This window comes from Cordyceps javanica, chromosome 6, assembly GCF_051103115.1.
Source record: "Cordyceps javanica chromosome 6, complete sequence".
In the NCBI taxonomy this organism is placed as follows: Eukaryota; Fungi; Ascomycota; class Sordariomycetes; order Hypocreales; family Cordycipitaceae; genus Cordyceps; species Cordyceps javanica.
Window position 1 is genome coordinate 2295392 of NC_139300.1, and position 22010 is coordinate 2317401.

The 22010-nt window shown below is 54.7% G+C and overlaps 7 protein-coding genes across 7 annotated transcripts; 3 read left to right on the plus strand and 4 right to left on the minus strand.

Moving 5' to 3' along the window:
* Window positions 1-31: 31 nt before the first annotated feature.
* On the minus strand, window positions 32-2071 carry V2A60_009133 (uncharacterized protein; the record flags this gene model as incomplete). Its single annotated transcript, XM_083260401.1, has 3 exons — window positions 32-672; window positions 829-865; window positions 935-2071. The coding sequence occupies 3 exons, from the start codon at window positions 2069-2071 to the stop codon at window positions 32-34; spliced, it is 1815 nt and encodes a 604-aa protein (XP_083116527.1).
* A 1698-nt stretch (window positions 2072-3769) lies between these two features.
* V2A60_009134 (cytochrome P450 monooxygenase GliC2) lies at window positions 3770-5840 on the plus strand (the record flags this gene model as incomplete). The annotated part of the gene is made up of 8 exons (XM_083260402.1): window positions 3770-3886; window positions 3938-4020; window positions 4097-4273; window positions 4396-4678; window positions 4743-4925; window positions 5004-5072; window positions 5136-5367; window positions 5464-5840. 8 exons carry the CDS (start codon window positions 3770-3772, stop codon window positions 5838-5840), a joined length of 1521 nt encoding a protein of 506 aa, XP_083116528.1.
* Window positions 5841-6730: 890 nt separating this feature from the next.
* Window positions 6731-8671, minus strand: V2A60_009135 (MFS transporter; the record flags this gene model as incomplete). Its single annotated transcript, XM_083260403.1, has 3 exons — window positions 6731-7033; window positions 7151-8145; window positions 8395-8671. 3 exons carry the CDS (start codon window positions 8669-8671, stop codon window positions 6731-6733), a joined length of 1575 nt encoding a protein of 524 aa, XP_083116529.1.
* Window positions 8672-11238: 2567 nt separating this feature from the next.
* On the plus strand, window positions 11239-14769 carry V2A60_009136 (histone deacetylase; the record flags this gene model as incomplete). Its single annotated transcript, XM_083260404.1, has 1 exon — window positions 11239-14769. One exon carries the CDS (start codon window positions 11239-11241, stop codon window positions 14767-14769), a length of 3531 nt encoding a protein of 1176 aa, XP_083116530.1.
* A 560-nt stretch (window positions 14770-15329) lies between these two features.
* V2A60_009137 (histidinol-phosphatase) lies at window positions 15330-16523 on the minus strand (the record flags this gene model as incomplete). Its single annotated transcript, XM_083260405.1, has 3 exons — window positions 15330-15569; window positions 15699-16265; window positions 16365-16523. 3 exons carry the CDS (start codon window positions 16521-16523, stop codon window positions 15330-15332), a joined length of 966 nt encoding a protein of 321 aa, XP_083116531.1.
* A 2195-nt stretch (window positions 16524-18718) lies between these two features.
* V2A60_009138 (uncharacterized protein) lies at window positions 18719-20206 on the plus strand (the record flags this gene model as incomplete). Its single annotated transcript, XM_083260406.1, has 2 exons — window positions 18719-19212; window positions 19321-20206. The coding sequence occupies 2 exons, from the start codon at window positions 18719-18721 to the stop codon at window positions 20204-20206; spliced, it is 1380 nt and encodes a 459-aa protein (XP_083116532.1).
* Window positions 20207-20355: 149 nt separating this feature from the next.
* Window positions 20356-21414, minus strand: V2A60_009139 (uncharacterized protein; the record flags this gene model as incomplete). Its single annotated transcript, XM_083260407.1, has 1 exon — window positions 20356-21414. One exon carries the CDS (start codon window positions 21412-21414, stop codon window positions 20356-20358), a length of 1059 nt encoding a protein of 352 aa, XP_083116533.1.
* Window positions 21415-22010: the final 596 nt, after the last annotated feature.

The following is a 22010-nucleotide window of genomic DNA, read 5'->3' on the forward strand; positions in this document are numbered from 1 at the left end:
TGATACCATTTAGCTACATTTATACAAATATCTACAGCGACTTGGTACCAAGTCGGCTCAACGGCGCGGAGATGGGCAGTGTATCCTTGGCGTCATAGACCAACCGGGCGATACGGCCCTTGGTCTCGGCAAAGCAATGCTGCCAGGCAAACATATGCAGAGAGGCACCTGCCGTTCCAACCTTGTCAGCCTCCCCGTGGGAGGTGGCCCAGCACTCAGCCAGGCTCGGGAATGCGCGGTCCATACACTCGGCGACGCGCTCGTTGTCCGCTGCCACACTAGCACCGTTTTGTTGCTCCTTGCCGCTGCTATCAAACGTATAATGCCGGTGGTGGCCGAAGAAAGACAGCGCCAGACGGTCAGGGTCATGGGCAAGGAAGCGCGCGACGTGCTCCTCGTTGTCGGCGCACTCGCCGTCGCCGGCATTGTGCCGTTGACTGATGTGTGCAACACGCATGTAATCCTCGTAGGCGCCGTTGATACTGTTACCCGTCACGATGACATAGGGACGGCCCTGGCCATGCTCGTTGAGGAGCCAGTCCTGGTCAACGCGCTCCATGGTCCAGGCAACCTGCTGCCGAAGCGGACGGCAGTGCGCGGGGAGGCCAGTCTCGGCACCAGCATCTGTGCTCTCGAGATTGAATGTGACCAAGAAAAAGTTGGAGTGGTAGCCTGCGATGATAGTTAGCCAAAAGTTGGTCTTAAAATATCAAGAGTTTTCTTGCCATTATTGCAGAAGTGTCGATCCACGAAGATGAGAGAGTAACCCTCTCTTGCCCAAAGTTCTCTGATGGCAAGCCATCCCACATATGTTGAGACGCAGCTCACATTTTTGGACGACGTCTTGAAAGTATCCACCATCAGACTTGGAGAGTATTAGCTTCATATTAAACCTTTGGTGCTCGTTTCATCTATAGCTGCGTTGAGAGAGGACTTGCCTTCCGAGGGCAGGGGACGCTGCCGAGAACTTTGCTGTGCGGCACAGCCAAGCGCAGCTGAGCTCCGATATCCATGTTTGGAGCGCGCCAAACTCGAGGATGACGCGCCGTGCCGCTTTGGAGTATTTGTAGTCAGGCGTGGCGCGGTTCCAGACATCTGCCACCATGGCGTCGCCAACTCGGATCGCCTCCTCTGGGTACAGGCGGCCGCCCACTCCTCCGGCGAAGCGACCAAAGGTCTTGTACTTGGACAGAGTGAAGCAGTATACCAGGAACCGGACGGCCATCTTGGGGTCGAGCGCGTCCCATGCGGCTGCCGGGTCGGGTCCCTCGAGCAGCGGCGACATGTAGGACGAGGGGGTGGCCTTGTCTGGCAAGTCTTCCAGGCGTAGGGACTCTGCGAGATGAACGCTCAGCGGCGTTTGGGAACCGGTGTCAGAGACCTGGGAGGAGGGTGCTGAGTCGACATCCGACATGTCGGACGAGCATGATGTCTCTGGGAGTGTCTCCAGATTCGTCACCCCTGCGTCCGAGAGAGGAGTACGGGCCCCAGGGCCTTCGGACCCTGGGCCCTGCTGCGCCAAGGACAGATTCTTCTCATTGTTGTCAAATAAACCAAGACTGTAAACATGAGGGACCGCAGGCGCGGCGCGTTGGTACAACGCATCGACACGACGAGCGACGTTGGGCTCGCTCCAGCCCAGATTGCTCAGGATACCAGCCGGGGTGTCTTCCGTCGCCCCGATGCCCAGCTTTGCTGGGTGGATGCGTTTGATTGTGAGATCGGCGAGCGTAGCCCGCGCTTTGTCGCGCACAGCAGCCAGCTTGTCGATATAGTCGTCGAGCCAGATGGCGCGGCTGCTCTCCGCGGCCCATTTCCTGTGGCGCCGCGTCAGATCGAGCAGCATGGCAGCCCGGACTTGGCACGACGTATCGCCGACATGGGCGTCAAACGCGGCGAACCCCACGCTGTTACAGTCGGGGTCCTGGGAGAAGAGGAGGTCACGGTAGAGGGACAGGGCGTCGACGGCATCGGACGATGCCCGGACAATGTCCGTGTATACTAAGCCGTAGTTGTTGCGCAGGCGCAAGCCCTGGGAGGCCGTGGTGGCTGGAAACAAGAAAGAAGTCATGTTTCTTGGCGTGTCTTGTCGATTGACTTGGTATCAAGGTCAATGAGGAGAGTTTGGATGACAGCTTTCGAGGTGGCAAATTTATATGTCTTTGATTTGACCTTGTTTCTTTATTTCTTTTTCACAAAGATTTTTTTGATTTTTTTTTTTTAGTGTTTTCTATTGGAAATCGATTTTAGCTTCAATTTCTCCAGTCTACGCACATTTCTTCAATTCGGGCAAGATCGGCCGGTCGAATGTTTCGACAGGTTCGAGACTAGACCTCGGGATGTGATTTCCGCCCTGAGCAGCTCAACGGTGAGAGGATCAAGCCGACTCACCGGCAGAAAAGGTGGAGAGACGTAATCATGGCTTCAGCTGAATGGGGTAAACGAGCCATTATCTCCAGTTGAGAGGCGAAATAAGCCCCGGTCAACAATATGGAGGAGTCAGTGTGTACACATAACTTTGGGCAAAGAACGCTACTCCATCCCGAGACGCACAGCCCTCAATCGGTGATTGGATCTAGTAAATGATTACACTGTTTACTTTTTACGCTCTAGTCAGATACGAGGCCTAGCTTGTAGTTTCTATGGTAGGATTGGTCCAAGAATAGCCACTTTCTCTCTTCTCGTCGAGTGGCAGACAGCCAGAGAATAGTTGGGTGGTGTCGAAATCAGGCACACCACAATCGTTTCAATCTGTGGCCTTGGACCTTTTAGGTATGGTCCAAGTTCCAAGAAAAAGCCATTATAAATTTTGGCTGGAGAAACTACTATCGGCTGCCGTCGGCATGCATACGGCACGGCCGATAGCCGTGAATTCGAGTTACGCCGTCTTAGCATGCCACCACACCATGCGGGCCTGACGTCGCAACGCTAGTTGGCCGTTATTTTTCCGCATCAAGTTAAAAAGTAAGTCTAAGTGCATTCTTAGCCAATCCCTGCATGTGCTCCACGTTGTAACATTGGGTTTTCCCTCCTTCCTGTTGTGAGTAGTTGTCGGTCACGGCAACCCTTCACGTCGTAGTCTCCTGCGCGGTGGCGTAAAAGAAGGCTTGACGAATCTCCGAGGATATCACCCTTTCTGGAGAGCTAAGACGCCAATGGCGATCGAGGTCGGGTAGCGGCACGGGAAGGGCGAGAGAGAAGGGCAAAGATATTCGGTGGCAACGATGGGTGGCGGCTTAGCTGAATGGAGCGTGTTGTACTGGGCCTGGTCCATTGGCTCCATGAAGCTCCAACAATCAAGTGCGGTGGTGTCGAAACTAGTTTTGCGCGCGTTGCCGTTAATGCCATGATCGCGAGATCAGCGACCACTTAGAGTGAGGCTGAAGGAAGCTAGTCAGCACAAACTAGGCAAGTATTTTGCCTTCCATTTGGCCGGATCGAAGTGCCAAGCTAACAGAGGAACCTCCAGGGTTTCGAGAAGAACTAGATATTAAAAAAGAAAATACATTAAAAAGCCATAAGCTTATGCAGTCGCCCCGTAACAATACGGCTCTAGAGTACGGCTTGCAGAGAGGTAGGGTTGCAGCACATTCAGCCCCAGTCTCTCGAATGAACTGAAAAGTCGAAACTTTTTTTTCTTAAATCTTTTCCTAAATTTTGAGAGACTTAGTAGCTTGAATTGTCAAGAAACAATAACTCTCTCGATTCATCCAGACGATTTTACACAGCCTTCCACACAGGTCAGATATCGGTTGTCGACAAGGACAAGATGGACTCTATCGCACTGGACATTACTCCCATGCTGGCTAGAATGCCCTTCAAGGGTGTTTTGGCCGCTTTTACAGTGCTCTTACTCGTCCTCACGACGATTTTTACCAACAAAAAGGCAAGTGTGACATTTGATACGCTCGCATGCTCAGTGCTAACCGAAGCACAGGCCCGAAAGCCTTTCACGGACGCTGAGGGCCGCAAGGTCAAAATGCTCAAAGGCAATACTCGTTTTTCACGATTTTCTCATGGGTATGTCACTGAGATGTCTTCTTATTAAAGAAGACTACGGACAACCCAGAGGCTATACTGATGCCAGCGAACACAGACCCCAAGTCTCCGAAGCAGGCCGCGACATTGCGGGTGACAACCCTTTCCTCGTATGGAACGGTCCTCACCAAGAGCTTGTCATTACTCAACCCGATCACCTCAAAGAGTTTTGCCGCAAGGATGCCAAAGACCACACGAAACCCACCAACATGAACCTTGGTGACGGGTTCGGCCAGTATGTCTTCATCAGCCCATCCCCGCAACCCCCCCGCTCCCGTGCTTCTTCCTTCGCCCATCTCCATTCTCATTATATCTCTCGTATCAAAAAGAACAAAAACAGCTAACAACTTTGCCAAGGCTACTCGGCGGAGCCGTGGGCGTCCAGGCGGGGAAGAAATGGACTGTCATGCGATCGCACTTTGACCCGGAGTACTCCCGCAATGCAAGCATGAACATGGTACCGCTGTATAACGGCGAGGCCATGCGCTGGCTCGCCGACCTAGCCAAGCCCACGTCTTCTTCATTCTCTTCCACGCCGCCCACTGCTGGTGGATTTGTCCGCAATATTGCCGAGGCTTGCCGGCTGCTGCCGTTTCGTCTGATTGGTCTAGTCACCTACGGCGAGGCCTTTGACCACAAGGTAATGATGGCAACGCCCTCTTTTCGAGTTTATACTTTTCTTCTTCTACTGACATGAGGAACAGCTTTACCAGCAGCTTGTCGATCTGAATGAAATTCATGACAAGCTCATGCTGGATGCGTTTTTCGGAAAATGGAACGTCTCCAAGTTGTACAACATGCTGCCCACGACGTCGCGGCGCCGTATGCAGGAGTTTCAACGCACTTGGGAAAGCCTCAATGACGGGGTAATTCGTCGTTCCAATGCTGTAAGGCTTATTTCCTTTCGCTTGGCTTGACGTAAAACGTCGAGTCAACAACACGCACGTACTGATTCGTAAACACAGGAGGGACTTCGCTGTCCTGCTGCCGTGATTTACCGCGGTGTCGAAGCAGGAGACATGTCGAAGCGGGAAGTGAGTTTGAACCTCTAATTCTCATTATATATTGCTTCGGCACCGGCTAACAAAAGACATCAGTTTTTGCAAACCGTGGATGAGCTCCTCTTTACAAACATTGATGTCACGTCCACCGCTGTAGCCTCTCTCCTGCTCAATATTGCAGAGAACCCTCGTTTCCAGGATTCTCTCCGCCAAGAGATTGCACAAATGAAGACGGATCCTTCTTACGACGTGCAGCAATACATTGCCAAGAGGGATGTTCTTCTGCACTACGCCGTTTTGGAGTCGCTTCGAATGCGCCCAGTGCTTTGTGAGTCTCTCTCTCTCACCTCTCTCCTTTTCTGATTCAAAATCCGCCACTATCCACCTGTACTCAAAAGTTCTTTACTAATCTACCGCCTCACAGGGTTCTCGCTCCCGGAGCGAACAGCCATTGACAAGGAGATTGGCGGCTACTACGTTCCATCCGGCAGCACTGTTGTCATTGATTGGAAACGCCTCAACACGGCTCCCGTTGTCTGGGGCGATGACAGCGAAGTTTTTCGCCCTGAGCGCTTCATTGGCATGTCGACCACTTCGTACCGTCATGCCTTTCTTCGCTTCGGCTTCAGTCGCGAGAGGTGCCTCGGCAAGAATATCTCCGAAATCATCCTCAAGACCATCCTGATTGCCACACTCGAGGGCTACACACTCAAGCCTAGCAAGCACAATGCCGTCCGGAAAGATCGTTTTACTGTTACTCTAGACGACGAAGTGGAGTTTACCCCCATCAAGTCGGCATAACTTTGGACGATGGCCAGCAGAGTATAGTTTAAAAAGTACAGATTGTGTTGTACAAGGATTTAAAATTACAGATTGCTTCGACGAGAGAAATCAAGAAAAGTTTTGTAAATTCTTCTCAAAAGACTGTATCCTCCACAATAAAGAGCTACCGTCGTATCGCAGCATGAATCGCGCATGGCTGCATCATGGTGCGTGGGGTAGTAACAGCAACCCGATTACCCTGCTGTCCAACCACCGGCTCCTTCCGTTGCTGGCGTCAGCTGAATACAAACGTTACATAGCATGATTAATCTCTAAACGGCCGGCCATGTTGAGCTAATTTCCCATTCCGCATTGTGGTGAGCTCATTATCTCACTAGTCGAGACCACGAACCACGCATGCACGCTACCTCATGCAGGGTCTTCAGCCGCAATTATTAGCCTGTTGTTCTTCATGCCAGTCGGAGTAACTTTTTTATAGCTTACGGAGTAACTGGCCTATTTTGCCGAAGAAAGAAGTGGGCGTTGCCACTTTGCCACCCCGAGCGGAAGTCGCACGCATTCTTGTATTCGGAAAAGCAGCTCCGAAAGCTCTCAAAGACGGAGAGAAAATACAAGCAATACAACTCTGCCCGGTGGCAAAACACGATTACAGGTTACATAATTTTGTACTTGCCTTCTAAAGTGGGTTAACAGAGGTCAGGTAATTGAAATGTGTTCTAGGAAATGGTGCCTTTGTGTAAGTGGGTGCGCCAAAGGTTCGAAGGCTCTGATCATTCTATTTCTGAATCTTTCTGTGATCTTGGTTTTTTTCCAAAGATCAAAACTATTATGCTATAATGTTTTACAATTCTACAATTAATTCATGCTGGTTTCTGTTTTTGCTGCTCATCCGCGGAAGCTCAATTATTCTACTGCATCTTTCGAATTGCCTCCATCTCCTTCCTCCAAAGCTCCCAATTGCGCTTCATAACAATCATTAGAGCGCCACTGAGAATGCAAATGAAAAATACAATAGTAAAAGTCCATCCGTTTCCAATTGAGTGGATCAACGGGTCGGCGATGATTGCGGCCACGCAACCCAGTGTGTTGCGCACGAGATTGGTGACCGCCACGCCTGTAGTTGTCGAGCCTGGCACAAACTCAGTCATGACAGTCATGGTGACGCTGGAAATGAGCATGAATCCAAAGCCAAAGAAGAAATTCGCAATCAGCTGCAATTTTTTGTTAGCTTTATTCTGGTCAATCTGCCGCGATCCTCCTTGATGCTGCGGCTGACGTCGAGCGAGACAAGGGACAAATCGGATTAGACGTTGAAATAAGGTGCTTACCGGTACGATCCAAAACACGTTCTCGCGTGCAGTCCAGCCGTACCACAGTAGTGCAGCGGGGTACATGATTGCAGCCACCCAGAAATTCTCACTAATGCGATCCTGCGGGTGATAGATGGGCTTGCCTGTGGCGGCGTCGACGCGGCCTTCCCTTCTCGCACCCCGCTTCATGCAGTGATCGGTCCAACGGCCACCGAGGATTGCGCCAGCGGCGGCGCCCACGGAGCTGGGAATGTACGTCAGCCCGACAATCATGACGGGCCACTCGTAGGGTGGGCGTGAAAAGACACCCTGAACCGAAATGTTGAGCAGGTAGTTGCTCGCAAAGGTGATGCTCGTGTAGAAGACGACGATGAGGATCGGGACGTGGCGCAGCAGCCGAACCGACAGCATGGGGCTGACGAGGACGCCCACGAGGGCCTTGGCCTTGTGCGCGGCGCCGCCAAGCGATGCCGGTTGCTTCCCCTCCTCGGCCGCGGCCGCGGCCTCGGGCAGCTTCGCGCCGGCCTTGTACTTTGTCGACGTCTCGGGCAGCAGCACCACCATGGCGACCCAGACGACGATGCCGTAGATGACGAGGAACCACTGGGTGCTGCGCCACCCCCAGCGGCTATCGAGGGCGGCACCGACAATGGGCGCCGTCAGCGGTCCCAGCATCGGCCCGAGCGCGAAGATGCCCATGGCCCGGCCGCGGTCCTGCGGCTCCCACAGGTCGGCGACGGTGCCGGCGCCGACGGCCTGCACGGAGGCGCACGCGCCGCCGGCGAGCAGGCGCATGGCGATGAACATCCCGATGCTCGAGCTGACGGCGCAGAGGACGTTGAAGACGGCGAGCAGCAGAAACGTCACCAGGTAGACGGTACGGCGGCCGTACGTCTCGGCCATGCTGGACCACCACAGGGGGGTGATGGCGACGGCGAGGGCATACAAGGCTATGGTGAGGTTGACAACGGTGTGGGATGTGTGGAAGTATTCGGAAATCGGCTTTAGAACAGCTGCAGTGGAAATGCTAGTTAGCAAATGTGTTCTCCTAGAGATGCCCACCACGCGCATTGAGTGAAGCGAAGAAAATGAAAGCCAGCGAAGCGTCACTTGGAAGAGCATGGACCGCCTCTTTTTTTTTTCAATCTTGCCTTTTTAATTCTTTCCCTCGCTTCCCTCAGATGTAGGCCATGGGCTTATTGTCTCCCTGCCGCCAGACACAGCATTGGAAATGGGAGTAAATAAAGGAAGATTCAACTCACGAAGCAGAATGTTGCTACCGAGTGGCGCACTGAGAGCGGCCATGGCAACGAGGACTGTCAATGCCCATTTTGTCGCCCGACTGTATTCTGTAGCGTTGCGAATCGTGGGAATCACAACAACAGAAGACAAGAAGCCCCTTTGAAAGTCCATGTTTGCTTCTCGTTGTTGTGGTTGTTCGGCTTCTTGGATGCGTTCTTTCGTTGCAGACTCCATGTCTCCATCACCACTGAACGGTGCATTGGCGGAACTAGGTCGTTCGTCAGACGACTGTGCCATGACTAGTTTGTTTCGACAACGAAGGGGGCTTTGTGGGAAGGAGAAGAATAATCAGTCAAAATACAAAAGAGCTTTAGAAAAACGGCAATCAACTATCTCAGCACTAAGAATTCAGCTCGGAGACTTGATTCCGGGTGTTTATCCTTGGTAATGTAGACATTACTGCGGATGTCGCAGATCGCCGCAGCCCGAATAGGTATAGCTTCGTACGAAGATTCGGCCGACATCTGTGGGGCTTCGTACGAGGCTGAGAAGCTTTCCGATTGGCTGATGGGAAGTGTGCCCGGCCGAGGCATCGGGGCAAGTTTCGATACTTTATTTTACACATTATCTGACTGGGATTCACCCTCTTGTGGGTCGATGAAAGCTAGCAGGGGTTATGCTGCAGCTAGTTGGGAAAAATGAGATGATTCTCGGAAACAAGGAAAAAAAAAACTGGTAGCTTGAATAGTGGCGGATTTTGATTTCTTTGGTCGCCGCTGCTACCCGAGCCGTTGGATGCAACAGTGGGCAAACTTGGTCACCACAGCTTTACTAACAGCGCGCTTCAATCATCACTAATTTGATCATCAAACGCTTATTCACTTGCCATCATATCTCTCGCTCAAGTCATTGTACTTGTTCAAGCAGGAAATAGCCAATGGACGTCAGACTTTTAATAGCGATCGGTGTCGTGTAAGCAGCCGTGAATAGACGACTGTACAGGGTAGCACCACGAGCTTTAATAGCCAAGAGCAGGATATAGGAACGCATGTTTTGCAGAACAACGTAGTAATCTTCAATCCGTTTGTCGCTCAGAACTAAGGTTGATGTATTTTACATTGGGGAAGAACTCATCTGAATTCGCCTTCGCACCCTCCCTCTCTTGTCTAGTGATGCCTCCGGGGCCAGATCAAGTCCGCTTCTGGGCTCCCCAGCTTTCTCCTTCCAGAGGCCCTTTTTTGGCCCTTCCTTACCCTCATTTGGGTAGGAAAATGATTTTCACGCGATGGCTGCTCTGCATCGCGTTCCAAGCTCCGAAGACCTTTCGAAACTTGTCCGGCAAGATCCTGCTTTGCGCCAGCCATTGCAGTCGGCGTGCCACTTGCCGCCAAGCATATACATGCGGCCATGTGCTAGTTATGACGACGCGACTGCGAGATGTCGGAGGAACGAACGCCTGCGAAAACAGGCGACTGCATGACACACAGAAGCCTGAGCAACAATACGGGGGCGACGGGTCACGTAGCATAACGAAAAGATCGAGCAAGAGCGTGCCCAAGAAAGGCGAGTACGGCCCAAACCACCCAGTTGACCTATATCTAGCGTGAGAGAGCTTGCACCGAAGCAGAACGACATGATAATTGACAATAAACAACTGTCTTTTCTAGCCTAGAAGCGTGAATGTGCGACTATCCTGCGCGACTTGGTGTCCATGACCAGTTTCCGTTTTCTCCGCGTCCACACTGCAGATCCCGAATGCGTCGAGTTGCCTTCAACTCACAACGACATTTGAATGAGAGCTTGACATCGAACAAATCGTTCAATGTCTGCATAAGCCTATACTGGCGCCAGGAAAGGAGTGAAGTACATGCCGGTACGGGGATCGCTTTGTGGGCTGTCGGGACCAGAATAATGCTGAGTCTCGTTGGCAAGCTGATTCGCTGTTTCTGGTCGTGTATTATATCTACAAAAGGCTAAAAGCCGGTATATGAGACGGCAAGGTAAAATATGTGCCATATTCGCTAGGCTTGACATCAGTTGAGAGTGGCGGTCTTTGCACTCACTCAACACGGCACCGAAGCCCGTCACGGGACGGCCGAAATATCTGTCGTCTGTTGTATTGGCAGTAAACAAAGGGCAAAAGGTAAAAACGGGAAACAAAGTAACAACAAAAAAGTCATGATTTCATTTTGCTCACAACTTCAGAATAGGACTGACATGGTGCATCGGGTGCTCGCTTCATCCAAGACTTCACCATTGGACAACGATGAACGCACCGCACAGCAGCATCGCTCTCTTTTCAGGGTACGGCAGTTTGCTCCAACGAATTAAGCCATCGATCGGTTTGAGTTTGAGCTCATGCTACTATTCCTCGGCTTTAATTTTTTTTAAAAAAAAAAAATTTCGGCAAAGTCGTTGGTCGCGTGTTTGTTTCTTCCGGGCTGTCGAGGGTGAGACAAACGAGATGGCGAGGAATCAAGGTTCTCAAGCCAGACAATGCGATGCGAATAAACAAAAAAAAATTCCGTTTGATTTGAATTCAAAGTCGTTGTCAATTTTCAAATACCACAACAGAGAGGCCATAGCCATCAAGTCACGGTGACGGGCTGCACGGTAGGACAAAGGCCAGTCCACTGCCTAATAATAACAAACCACCCACCACCTTATGCCGTCCCCCGGCCAGGGGGCCAACTTAACTTTAGCACAACAACAACAACGTTTGAACCCCGCTACCACCAACTTTGCACGCCGACGACTCGCTCATCTATAGCTCGAATTGTTATAACCGCGTCGCTTGCTGCTTCTTTAACCCGTTCCAACTCTGCACTGCCGTCGGGGCCCATGATCATATACGCAGCAGCATCATGGCGCACACCAACGGAGCTTCCACGCCGTCGCGCCGACTGTCCGCCAACAGAACCGCCGGCGCCATCACCACCACCACCACCACCACAGCCGCTGTGAACGCAAGAAACGATGACGAAAGTCTCACGCAGTCGCTCAGTCAGCTGTCGCTTCTGACCTCGGGCGACCAAAAGTATGGCTCGCGCCGCCTGTCGGACGCGTCCCGCTCGCTGCACCAGTCGTCGTCGCGACGCACCTCGGTCTCGCCGGGCCAGTGCATGCCCTCCCGGAGCCCGTCCGGGCGCGAATCGCGGCCGACGACGCCGACCCTGCTGCGCAAAGCCTCCATGAACTCGCTGCACTCCGCCAACGGCCACGGCTCCTCGGCCCGCGCGCCGTCGCGCCGCTCCAGCATGACCCAGAGCATGTCGCCCAAGGTGACCCGGTCCCCGTCGATGGGGAGCCTGCACGCGGAGGAGCAGAGGCCGCCGCCGCCGACGGCCCCTTCCGTCGCCGCCGATTATTTCCGCTCCGAGATGCGAATACACCACGGCCCGGACGCGACGCTGCCGTCCGAGACGATTGTTATTCTACACGACGCCGTCTACGGCCACCGCTTCTCCCGGCCGCGAACCTCGCGCAACGCGCTAAGCACCATTGTAGAACGGCCCGAGCGAGTCAAAGCCGCTGTTCTCGGTGTGTCGCTGGCTTACGTACGGCTCGGCGACCGCCATGACGAGGGGGCGTACCCTGTGCATCCCAAAGCCAAGATCCACGAGATCCCAAAGATTCCGTTTCGCATCCGCAAATCGACACGAAGCGTGCCTTTGACGTCAGCCGCAGTTACGAACGTTCATGGCACAAAGTGGATGGAGGAGCTGAAACTGATGTGCAACACTGCCGAATCCAAGCTGGCCTTGGGCGGTAGGGAGCTGCAACGACCCGAGAACGCTGACAGAGACGAGCCCGCGCAACCATTACATGAAGGCGACCTATATCTATGCGCCGAGTCATTGGATGCCATGGAGGGCGCACTTGGCGCGGTATGCGATGGTGTTGATGCCATTTTTGGTCCGGCCCCGGCCCCACGGCGCGCGTTTGTTGCCGTGAGACCTCCCGGTCACCATTGCGCCGCCGCGCATCCGTCGGGCTTCTGCTGGGTGAACAACGTGCTGGTGGGCATCATGCATGGTGCTCTCGCGCATGGCCTGACTCATGCCGCCATCATCGACTTTGATCTGCACCACGGCGATGGATCTCAATCCATTGTTTGGCAGCACAATGCGCGTGCCAACGCCGCGACCAAAAACTTCCAGCAGTGGAAGAAGACCTCTATCGGATACTTTAGCCTTCACGACATCAATTCATACCCATGCGAGATGGGTGACGAGGACAAGGTCAAGAATGCGTCCCTCTGCATTGACAATGCGCATGGGCAAAGCGTCTGGAATGTCCATCTGCAATCTTGGAAGACGGAAACGGAATTTTGGGACATTTACGAGTCAAAATACTCAGTGATTCTAGAAAAGACGCGCGCATATCTCAGGGAACAGGCGAGGAAGCTGCGAGCAGAGGGTAGAGAACCCAAGGCAGCCATCTTCTTTTCGGCCGGTTTCGATGCCAGCGAGTGGGAGAGTGCCGGCATGCAGAGACACCAAGTCAATGTTCCCACTGAATTTTATGCCCGTCTCAGCCAAGACGTGGTCAGAATCGCTAATGAGCAAGGCCTTCACGTCGGCGGCCGCGTAATCAGCGTTTTGGAGGGAGGGTACAGCGACAGGGCCTTATTTTCCGGCGTCTTTAGCCATCTGAGCGGCCTGGTCGGCGATCAATCAATGCAGACGTCAGACACGGCTCGAGGTCTGGGTTATGAAATGGGCCAGAAGCTAGGCACCATTGCTGAACCAGAGCCAGAGGCCACGGATATCCAACGACCTGTCGGGCCTTCTCTACACCGGTACGACGCCAGCTGGTGGTCCAGCCAGCACCTGGACTCCCTTGAAACTCTCGTCGCGCATCCTCAGTCTCCTCCCCGAAAACCACGGACTGGCACGCCTCCAACATACTTCTCCGCCACGCAAGCATCATCTGCCAGGGTTATCGACCCTATCAAGGTACGACGCAGCTTATCTGGTCTCTCGTCGACGATTCAGCGTCCCCGCCCTGCGTCGCCGGTTGCGCCGGACGTGCCGTGGACAGTTGCGGCGCACGAGCTCAGCAAGATCCTGATCCCCAGCGACCGACAGGTAGACAGCTGCCGGGCCGAGGACTTGAATGCGGAGGCAACGCGCGTTAGACGTGATAAGCAGTCTATCCTCTTGGGCATCCCCATCCCACCGACGCCCGCGCCGCAAGAGAGACCGACATCGCGAATGTCGTTGCGTGAGCGCAAACCTAGGGTCGGCGCATGGTCCACCGACGATGCTCAGGAACGCGTCAAGGCCCTTTCGTCGCCGAGCAAGCAGCCATCATCCCGAGGTGTCCGAGGCAAGTCAACGGAAGCTGACCAGGCCTTTGGTGGCCAGCAACGCCGACGCTCGCGACGGCTCAGCGAGTCGGCCACTTCGCAGAGTCCCGGCAAGGAGGAGGTCGTTCCTGTCCCGCCGCTGCCGGCCGAGTACGAGCACAGTCGCCCTCCGACGTCGGGCAGCAGCCGTGCCGGCTCCAGCATGGGCGGCGTGGTCCAAGAACCGGCGAGACCCCCGCCCAACCTGAATGTGAAGAAGACGCGGCAGAGAGGTACTGCCCCCAAAGAAACGACGGCAACGCCTAAAACGCCTCGTACCCGTCGGGCCGCGACGCCGTCGAGTAAGGCCAAGACGGCCGTCGTCAAACCGAGGCAGAAGAGCCAGCCTCCGCTGTCACCCCCCGCGCCGGCGTCGGAACCGCCTGTGCCGCCTGTTGATAAGATCACCACGGGCATGCGAAAGATTAAGATTAATTTGATTACACAATCGCAAAGGGAAGCCAATGCTCTCAAGCATGAAGTGACAGCAGGCAACCCACCTACTGCACCACGGATCCACGACGCAAGCCTGCCACCTACAGGCTTGTCCGCGGTTGAGACATCACCACCGCAGCCAGCGCCGTCTGATGCCGGTTTCCTCAGCCGCAGCACCGCGTCGGGTCTCTCGACACCTCTGGACGAGCGGTCCATGCTGGACTCGCCGTCGCCGCTCGAGAAGAAGGGGGGAGACATGTCCACGACGGCGTCGTCGCCGCCGCCCGCCGACCCTGGCGTGTTCATCAACTACCAGCCCGAGGGACCGACACCCGTCGCGGTGAAGCACGAGGATTCGCTCACATGGCTGGAGCCTAACGTGCCCACGTCCTCCTCGGCCAGTACGCCCGCGGCGACGACGCCCAGCCCCGTCAAGAAGAAGCCCGGCGTGTCGCACTTGTTTCATTACACCTCGGGCATCCCGTTTGCGCCGCGGCCTGGCAGCGGCGGCAGCGGCGACGGAGAAGCAGCGGGCGACGTCTTGAAGCCCAAAGAAGAGGTGACGCCAAAGGCCATGTGGAAGGTTCCAGAGACGCCACACAGAGTGTAGTCGTGCGTATAGTTTTTTTTTTTTGTTTTTTAACCCTTGTGTTTTGTTTTCTCAACTACGCACTCTCGACGCTACCAAAAGCAAGTCACCTTTTCTCTTTTTTATTTTCCTCGACCTTGTGGATCTGGTCCAGAAGCACATCGCTTTAGGAATGACTCTGGCATCGCTGATGTTGGAACGAACCGGACTTTTGCATTTCTGGTTCTTCTGAGAAGGGCTGTCTGATTACAACAGCCAGCTTCTCCGTCTCTTGATTCTGTCTGCTTTATCGATTACTTTTATCGATCTTCTATATTCTAATGTATGATACCCCGTGCCACATGTTTATAGTGTTGATCCACGTGATGGATGGCCGGTTCTTTTCTTTTATTCCGAGCTGCCTCTGCTACTCGCAGATTCGGCATCTTCTCTCTAGTTTTCTAATTCTGTCCTCTTGGTTTTTTTTGCCTCTCGCATCATTGTAACGTGAAGATGGTGAACCTGGGTGCGACATGCTGCTGTACTTTTGCGGTCCCGTTGGCACTGATACTGCTCTTGGTGAGTGGCCGCGCGGGGGCTGGTCATTGTTTCGCAGCAGGCTCGAACTGCGCGCGGATCTCGGCCAACGGCACCGCAACGTCCTCGAGCGTCGCGCGGCCCTGGCCCTTTTGCCAGGGATGCGGGTTCCGCCGAAACGTCCAGACATGCTCGACCCCGAGGCTCTGCAGGTAGGTGACGGCGCCGAGGTAGTTGGTGGCGACGTGGCTGGTACCGTGGCTGTCGTCGGAGAGTGTAAACTTGCCGCCGAGTTTAAGCCATTCCTGCACGAGTTTTTTGTTAGTTTTTATTTTTCTATTTTATTTTATTAATTTTTTTTGGCCCCAAATGTCAGTCAGTCGAGGGGGTTTTCCTCGGGCGACAATCAATCACGCCAGCTACAGCGTACGTACCTCTGCGATGCTGCGACCCGGGTAGGGTTCGGCCAGCCCCTTGCGCAGTGCCGCGCTGTTGCACTCGAGCCACGCGCCCTGCTCCGCCGCGACGCCGAGGTTCCGCAGGACGCGCTCCCAGACGCCCTTCCACCGGCGAATGTCCCTGGCCGGGTCCTCGCTCAGCAGGCGGATGAGGTCAAAGTGGCCGACGATGCGGGGCCGCAGCGTCGTGAGCATCTCGTGCTGCAGGTCGTAGTAGTCTTCGTAGAGTGCCTCTTCGGTGCCGCCGCCGCCGCCGCCGCCTGGCCGCGACGACGCCGCGACGGCGGCGGCCAGCATGGCGGCGTCATAGTCAATGGGGATGCTGTGGACATGGTGCACCGAGCCGATAAAGTAGTCGACGCAGGGCTCGGCGGCGAGCTGCGCGACGAGCGGACCAAACTCGGGGCGGATGAACTCGGCCTCGAACCCGATGATGACGTGGATCTGGTCGGCGTAGGCGGCCTGCAGACGCTGGGCCTCGGCGAGGTACGCCTCGTGGCGACGAGGCAGCATGGCGAGGGCGGCCTCGGGGCCGTCGTTGAGCTAACATTGAATCGAGTCGAGTAAGCTTCATGTCCACATAGAGGTTGAGTAAAGTGACAGGTTGGGGGAAGGGGGGGGAAGATATCATCTTCTCTTTACCTCTTCAGGGTAGAGATCTCGCTTGTCATAGCGCGGCATATGCTCCGTGAGACCTATCGTCTTGAAGCCGACCGAGATGGCGTGCTTGATTATGTCCTCGAGCTGGTCTACGGCGTGGCCGCAGAACTGGCCCGAGTGGGAGTGCATCGTAAAGGCCATGGCTTGCGCGTGTGTGAACTGCGTTCCCAGCAGTTTGGTACGGATTTCTGGGGAGAACCGGGTCGATGACGAGAATTCTTTTTTTTTCTTCTTTACTCGACAACGCCGTCCAAGGATGGGACTGCCTTTATGCAACCTCGGGCACAGCGACGCGACAATGCTGGATGATCGGAAGCCTTTTTTTTTTTTGAGAAATTTCACGTGGCAGATTCTGGTGACGTGAATCGACGAATGTGACAAGCTTTTTTTTTTTTCTTATTCTATTTTTTTTTTTGGGCCGCAGCCGCAAGCCGGCGCTGTCGCGGATCGCGCACCGAGGGACCCGGAGCGGGCGCGCCTTTTTTTAGGGCAGCCATACGAGCCAATTAAGAGTAGCGGGTTCGAGCTACTCCGTACCAGTACTTATATCCCGGCAAGTTGTGGGCGAGTTTGCTACCTAGCGGAGAGAGTCTTGCGGGATGATGTCTTGGGAGGAACCTGCTGCAGATGCGGGATTGCAACGGGAGGGGGGCCTCTCTGGTCTGGCAAAGGGAAATGTGTCTTGTAGCACTGGCAAACACTTGCTTCGCCGTGATGAGGGGCCGGAACTGAAGAGCCAAAGATACACCTGATATGAGACTACCTAGTTAACTTGGTGTAAGTCCCCATTGCGGTCCAGTTCCCATCATAGTTTGCGGGTAGTGGGGGATACTTCAGTTGCTACCAGCGCTACTTACGGGTTGGATAAGAAGTAGTTACCGGTTAACTATTGGCAATACTGTAGGACAGTCCAGTATAGTAGGAATAGAATCCGGCAAAATATTTCATATAAAGAATCGAAACTGTGCTAGTCACATCGAGGATCCCCCTTTTCATTCTCTTTATATTTTTTGTTAGAATGGAGAAAGAAGGTATCACAGTAAACGTGTACTTGTGACTTTGGCTGCTAGTAATGCGGCAGCCTTTCTCTCAGGCAGAGCTGGTAATATTGTATCAAACTCAAAGTAGCAAAGTAATCCATATAATACACTAGTCATATTTAATGACTATATATATATCCGCTAGCACGGTAGTCCAGCCATTGCAGTCATCTAATAAGTAGTTGAGCTCGCTGGTCTCAGGACCAACAGTCACAGGCAATCCGACACCGGTCTATACTCTTTGCGTCATCAATGTCGGTTTGGAAAAGAATCCCAAACCTTGCGAATGTTGTAGCAGGGTAGCAAGCATCCATTATTATTTTTCCTATGAATTGCCACTCGGAAGATCTGACAGCCTGTACCCATACACAGTGCCAACGATGAAACCTACAATCTGGTAATGCCACACAGAGTGTACTTTGAGTGAAGATTCCCTGCTCTGACCGTAATTGGATATTTTGGACAAATGAATGCAATGCGCAACTCAAGAGACTTCAACTAGAATTGTGATCGTTAACCACCTAACTTGAGGGGTGGGAAGTCACCTTTGAATAGTGTCTGATATTGCCCAGTGGTCTGGGCATAGTCCTAGCTGTACGGGCGCTCTAGCCCTCCCGCTCTAGCCCTGTCCCAGTGGCCAGTCTGGCCAAGATGCCGTGATGATGAGACGGCAACGGGATCAAGCTGCATTTACTAAAGCCGCGGAGCCGCGTCGCAACGCCGTCTTCCGGCTATATAGTTGTCCGCGGACTCGATCAGATGCCCATGGACGGAAGCTCATTGGGTTCTGAACCAGAACGAGCACTGTTACTTTGACCAATTCCATGCGTGGGCTTCAACAATCCAGATGATACAAAGATATCGAATGCTTGGTGCAGCGATGAATATTATAATACGTAGCCCCTAATTTGCGACAGGGCCAACATTGCCTACTAGTCAACTTGCGTCCAGATGTTGACTCGAGTACAGTCTTCCCATCGCTTTGCTCATACTCCATCCTATAAGTTTTTTCGTACACTGTTGTGTAACTGCTACATTCTTTAATTAGGCTAATAAAGAAGCTGACCATTTCATCTGTCGTACAAAGCCGCGGATCGTACGAGTGTTATCCAGCAGTCATCGCCGCTAGGCTTGCAGCAGCCTCCTCCACCCCCGCATTCTGGTATAAGAAAGTCTGGGGTCCGCGCCGCGCCTCGGCATCTCCTCACTTACACCCGATCCCTCACCCAAAAACATCTTGCCTTTTCCTGCCGCAAAGCATTGCCAAGCTGCGAAAAAAAAAAGAAAAAAAAAAGAATGGCTGCCCGTGAAAAGGTCCCCGCTTACGTGCTCGGTGTCGGCATGACCGAGTTCATCAAGCCGCGCGGTCTGCGCGACTACCCCGAGCTGGGCTACGAGGCCGGCATCAAGGCCATGCTCGATGCGCAGATCAACTACGACGACGTCCAGACGGGCATCGCCGGCTTCAACTATGGCGACTCGACCTGCGGCCAGCGCGTCTTTTACCAGTTCGGCATGACCTCGATCCCCATCATCAACACGGGCAACGCCTGCGCCACGGGCTCCGCGGCCCTCTACCTCGCCCGCACCATGATCCAGAGCGGCGCGCTCGACTGCGTCCTGGTCATTGGTTTCGAGAAGATGGAGCCGGGTCAGATCAAGGACAAATGGACCGACAGGGCCAAGGCCACGCAGCTGAGCCGCAAGATGATGGAGGACATGTACGGCCCGGCCCCCGGCCCGCCGAATGCGCAGTACTTTGGAAACGCCGGCAGAGAATACATGGAAAAGTACGTCGCCGATAGTTTTACGCTCATTGATCGGCAGCCTACTTTTTTTTTTCTTCTGCTGTTCTCTTTTTTCCCCCCTTGTTCCTTTGGCTAACTTGAGTTTGCAAGATACGGCGCCAAGGCAGAAGACTTTGCGGAAATCGCCCGCATCAGCCACAAGCACTCGCAGCGCAACCCGTACGCGCAGTTCCGCCGGGAGTACTCGCTGCAGGAGATTCTCGACTCGCCCATGATCTACGCGCCGCTGACCAAGCTGCAGTGCAGCCCGACGAGCGACGGCGCGGGCGCGGCCGTCGTGGTCTCGCAGCGCTTCCTCGACGCGCGCGCGCCGCACCTGCGCGGGCAGGCGGTGCTGATGGCGGGCCAGCAGTTAACGACGGACTCGGCACGGCTGTACTCGGGCAGCGCCATCGAGCTCGTCGGCTGCGACATGACGCGGCGGGCCGTGGCGGGCGCGCTGCGCGAGGCGCGGACGTCGCTGGACGAGGTCCGCGTGTGCGAGCTGCACGACTGCTTCTCGGCCAACGAGCTGGTGCTGCTCGAGAGCCTCGGCTTCAGCGGCGCGGGGCGCGCGCACGAGATGGTGCGCCGCGGCGACATCACCTACGGCGGCCGCGTCGTCGTCAACCCCTCGGGCGGCCTCATCTCCAAGGGCCACCCGCTCGGCGCCACGGGCCTCGCGCAGTGCGCCGAGCTGGTCTGGCAGCTGCGCGGCTGGGCCAACAACCGCCTCGTCGAGGGCGCCGCCGTCGCGCTGCAGCACAACCTCGGGCTCGGCGGCGCCGCCGTCGTGACCGTCTACCGGCGCGCGGACGGCAAGACCAACGCGCGCGTCGGCGACGACGAGGTTGCCGGCAGCAGCTGGTTGGGCTACAACCCGGCTGTCGAGGCGCGCGGGTTCCGGGAGGCGGACGCGTCCAGGGTGAGGAGCCGCACGGCGAGGTGCGAGTTTGCGCTGTCGGACACGCAAAAGAAGATTGAGGCACGTCTGTAGATTGAAATGCCCTGTTTGCCATTGCTATTCCTGTAGTGTGTACGAAATGAATTGTGCCATGAATGTCTCTGACTGAAATTGTGTCCCATTGCGTATGAGATTTGTTGCAACGTGAGCGCATCTAAATCGAAAGCTTCCATGCATGCCATTTACAAATGCGCCTCTGGGTCCTGCGACAACCTAAACAGTCCCTCTTGGATGCATGTCGCGACGAGAACTCCATCCGCTGTCCATATTCTCTCCAGAACCAGCCCTCTGTCCTGTCCTGCCCACGGCGTCTCCATTTCCATGACCATCCAGTCGTCCGCTCTTACCGACTCCTGGTTGTGAAAGAAGATGGTGTGGTCCAGGCTCACCATCATTTCGATTTGAGATGATGGCTTGTTCGCATGCACCTCTCCGCCCTTGGCCGTGCGGCTGGCCGCGTCCGCGAGCTCCTCCTTAGCCAGAACGTCGAAGCGCTCCGTTGCCTTCCGGCGCTGTCTCGCATCCATCTTCTCCACGACACCTTTCACGAGTTTCTTGTTGCTGAACCGTTGCGCCTTGTGCACCCGTGGCACAGTGCCCAGGAAGTAGTTGTCCGTCATGTACGCCAGAGCGGCCTGGTGCAGTGCCGCCTCCCCGGCCCCGCCCGCGTCTTGCTGCTGCGATGATGATGAAGACGACGAGAACTTGGCCTTGGTCATTTGCACGATGCGCTGCTGCTCGTAGCGCTTGTGCTCGTCGCCGTGCGTTGCCCGCACGCGCATCGACTCAAAGGGGCAGTCGGGATCGACCTGGCTCGTCGACGAGAGCGCGCCGCGCCGGATCGACTCCAGCGTGGCCGCGGACACGGGCGACTCGGGCTGGTGCTCCAGCATGCGCGGGCCGCGCCCCGTCGCGCGGCCAAAGTTGAGGATGGCGGAGAAGACGCACTGGCCGAGCTGCAGGCAGCGCACCGACCGGGTCGCGATGCTCTTGCCGTCGCGCAGGCGCTCGACGTGCGAGTAGAGCGGCTCGTCCGTCCTGACGGCGACGAAGAAGTGGCAGTGCATCGTGTCCGCCACGAAGCCGACGGGGACGGTGGCCTGCGCGGCGGACAGCGCCTGCGCCAGAACGGCGCCGCCGAACGCGCCCCGGCCCCAGAGCGGCTTGTACAGGCGCGTCTTGTTGACGAAGGCGTCCTTGCCTTGCTCCGGGGCTGCGCGGCAGGCTACGGCACTCTCCATTTGTGCGTCAACGTCGTGGTTGACGAGGGATGGGGGCTGGAGATACGCGGAACTTGGCCTGTGGATTTGTGGCAGTGAATTGGAAGACACTCCCGAATATGTAGCTTTTTCGCGTTGTATGATCCCGAGACTATTTCGCTCAGAGATGCAGAACAATTATCGAACAATGAATTATTCGCTCATCTTTTAAACATGTATCTCTAGAGTAATGAAGCTAAGAATATCGCAACCTGCCGAGGTTCGGCAATTAGCGTCCGGGTTTTAACAGCTGCTACAGGCGATGAGCAGTCAAGGAGCATATTACCGAGCAGTTTTGAAGGAAAGGCTCGCTAAAATATCAAGAAAAAAATACCATCTCTTTCCAGTCTCTTTTCTTTTTTTCTTTGTTCTTTTTTTCTTTGAAAAAAAAACATCAGATTCATCAATTGTTTCTGCAGAATATAGGGTTGGATGGCCTTTACCAATAACTAGTAAAGTACCTTGTCGCCCGCATACAGTCTCTATCTCTCTTCACACTGTGGCCTGTAACACGCAAAGTGAACGTCAAACGTCGTTGGATCAACAAAGCAAGACGTAGCAGGCGATATAAGGCGCTG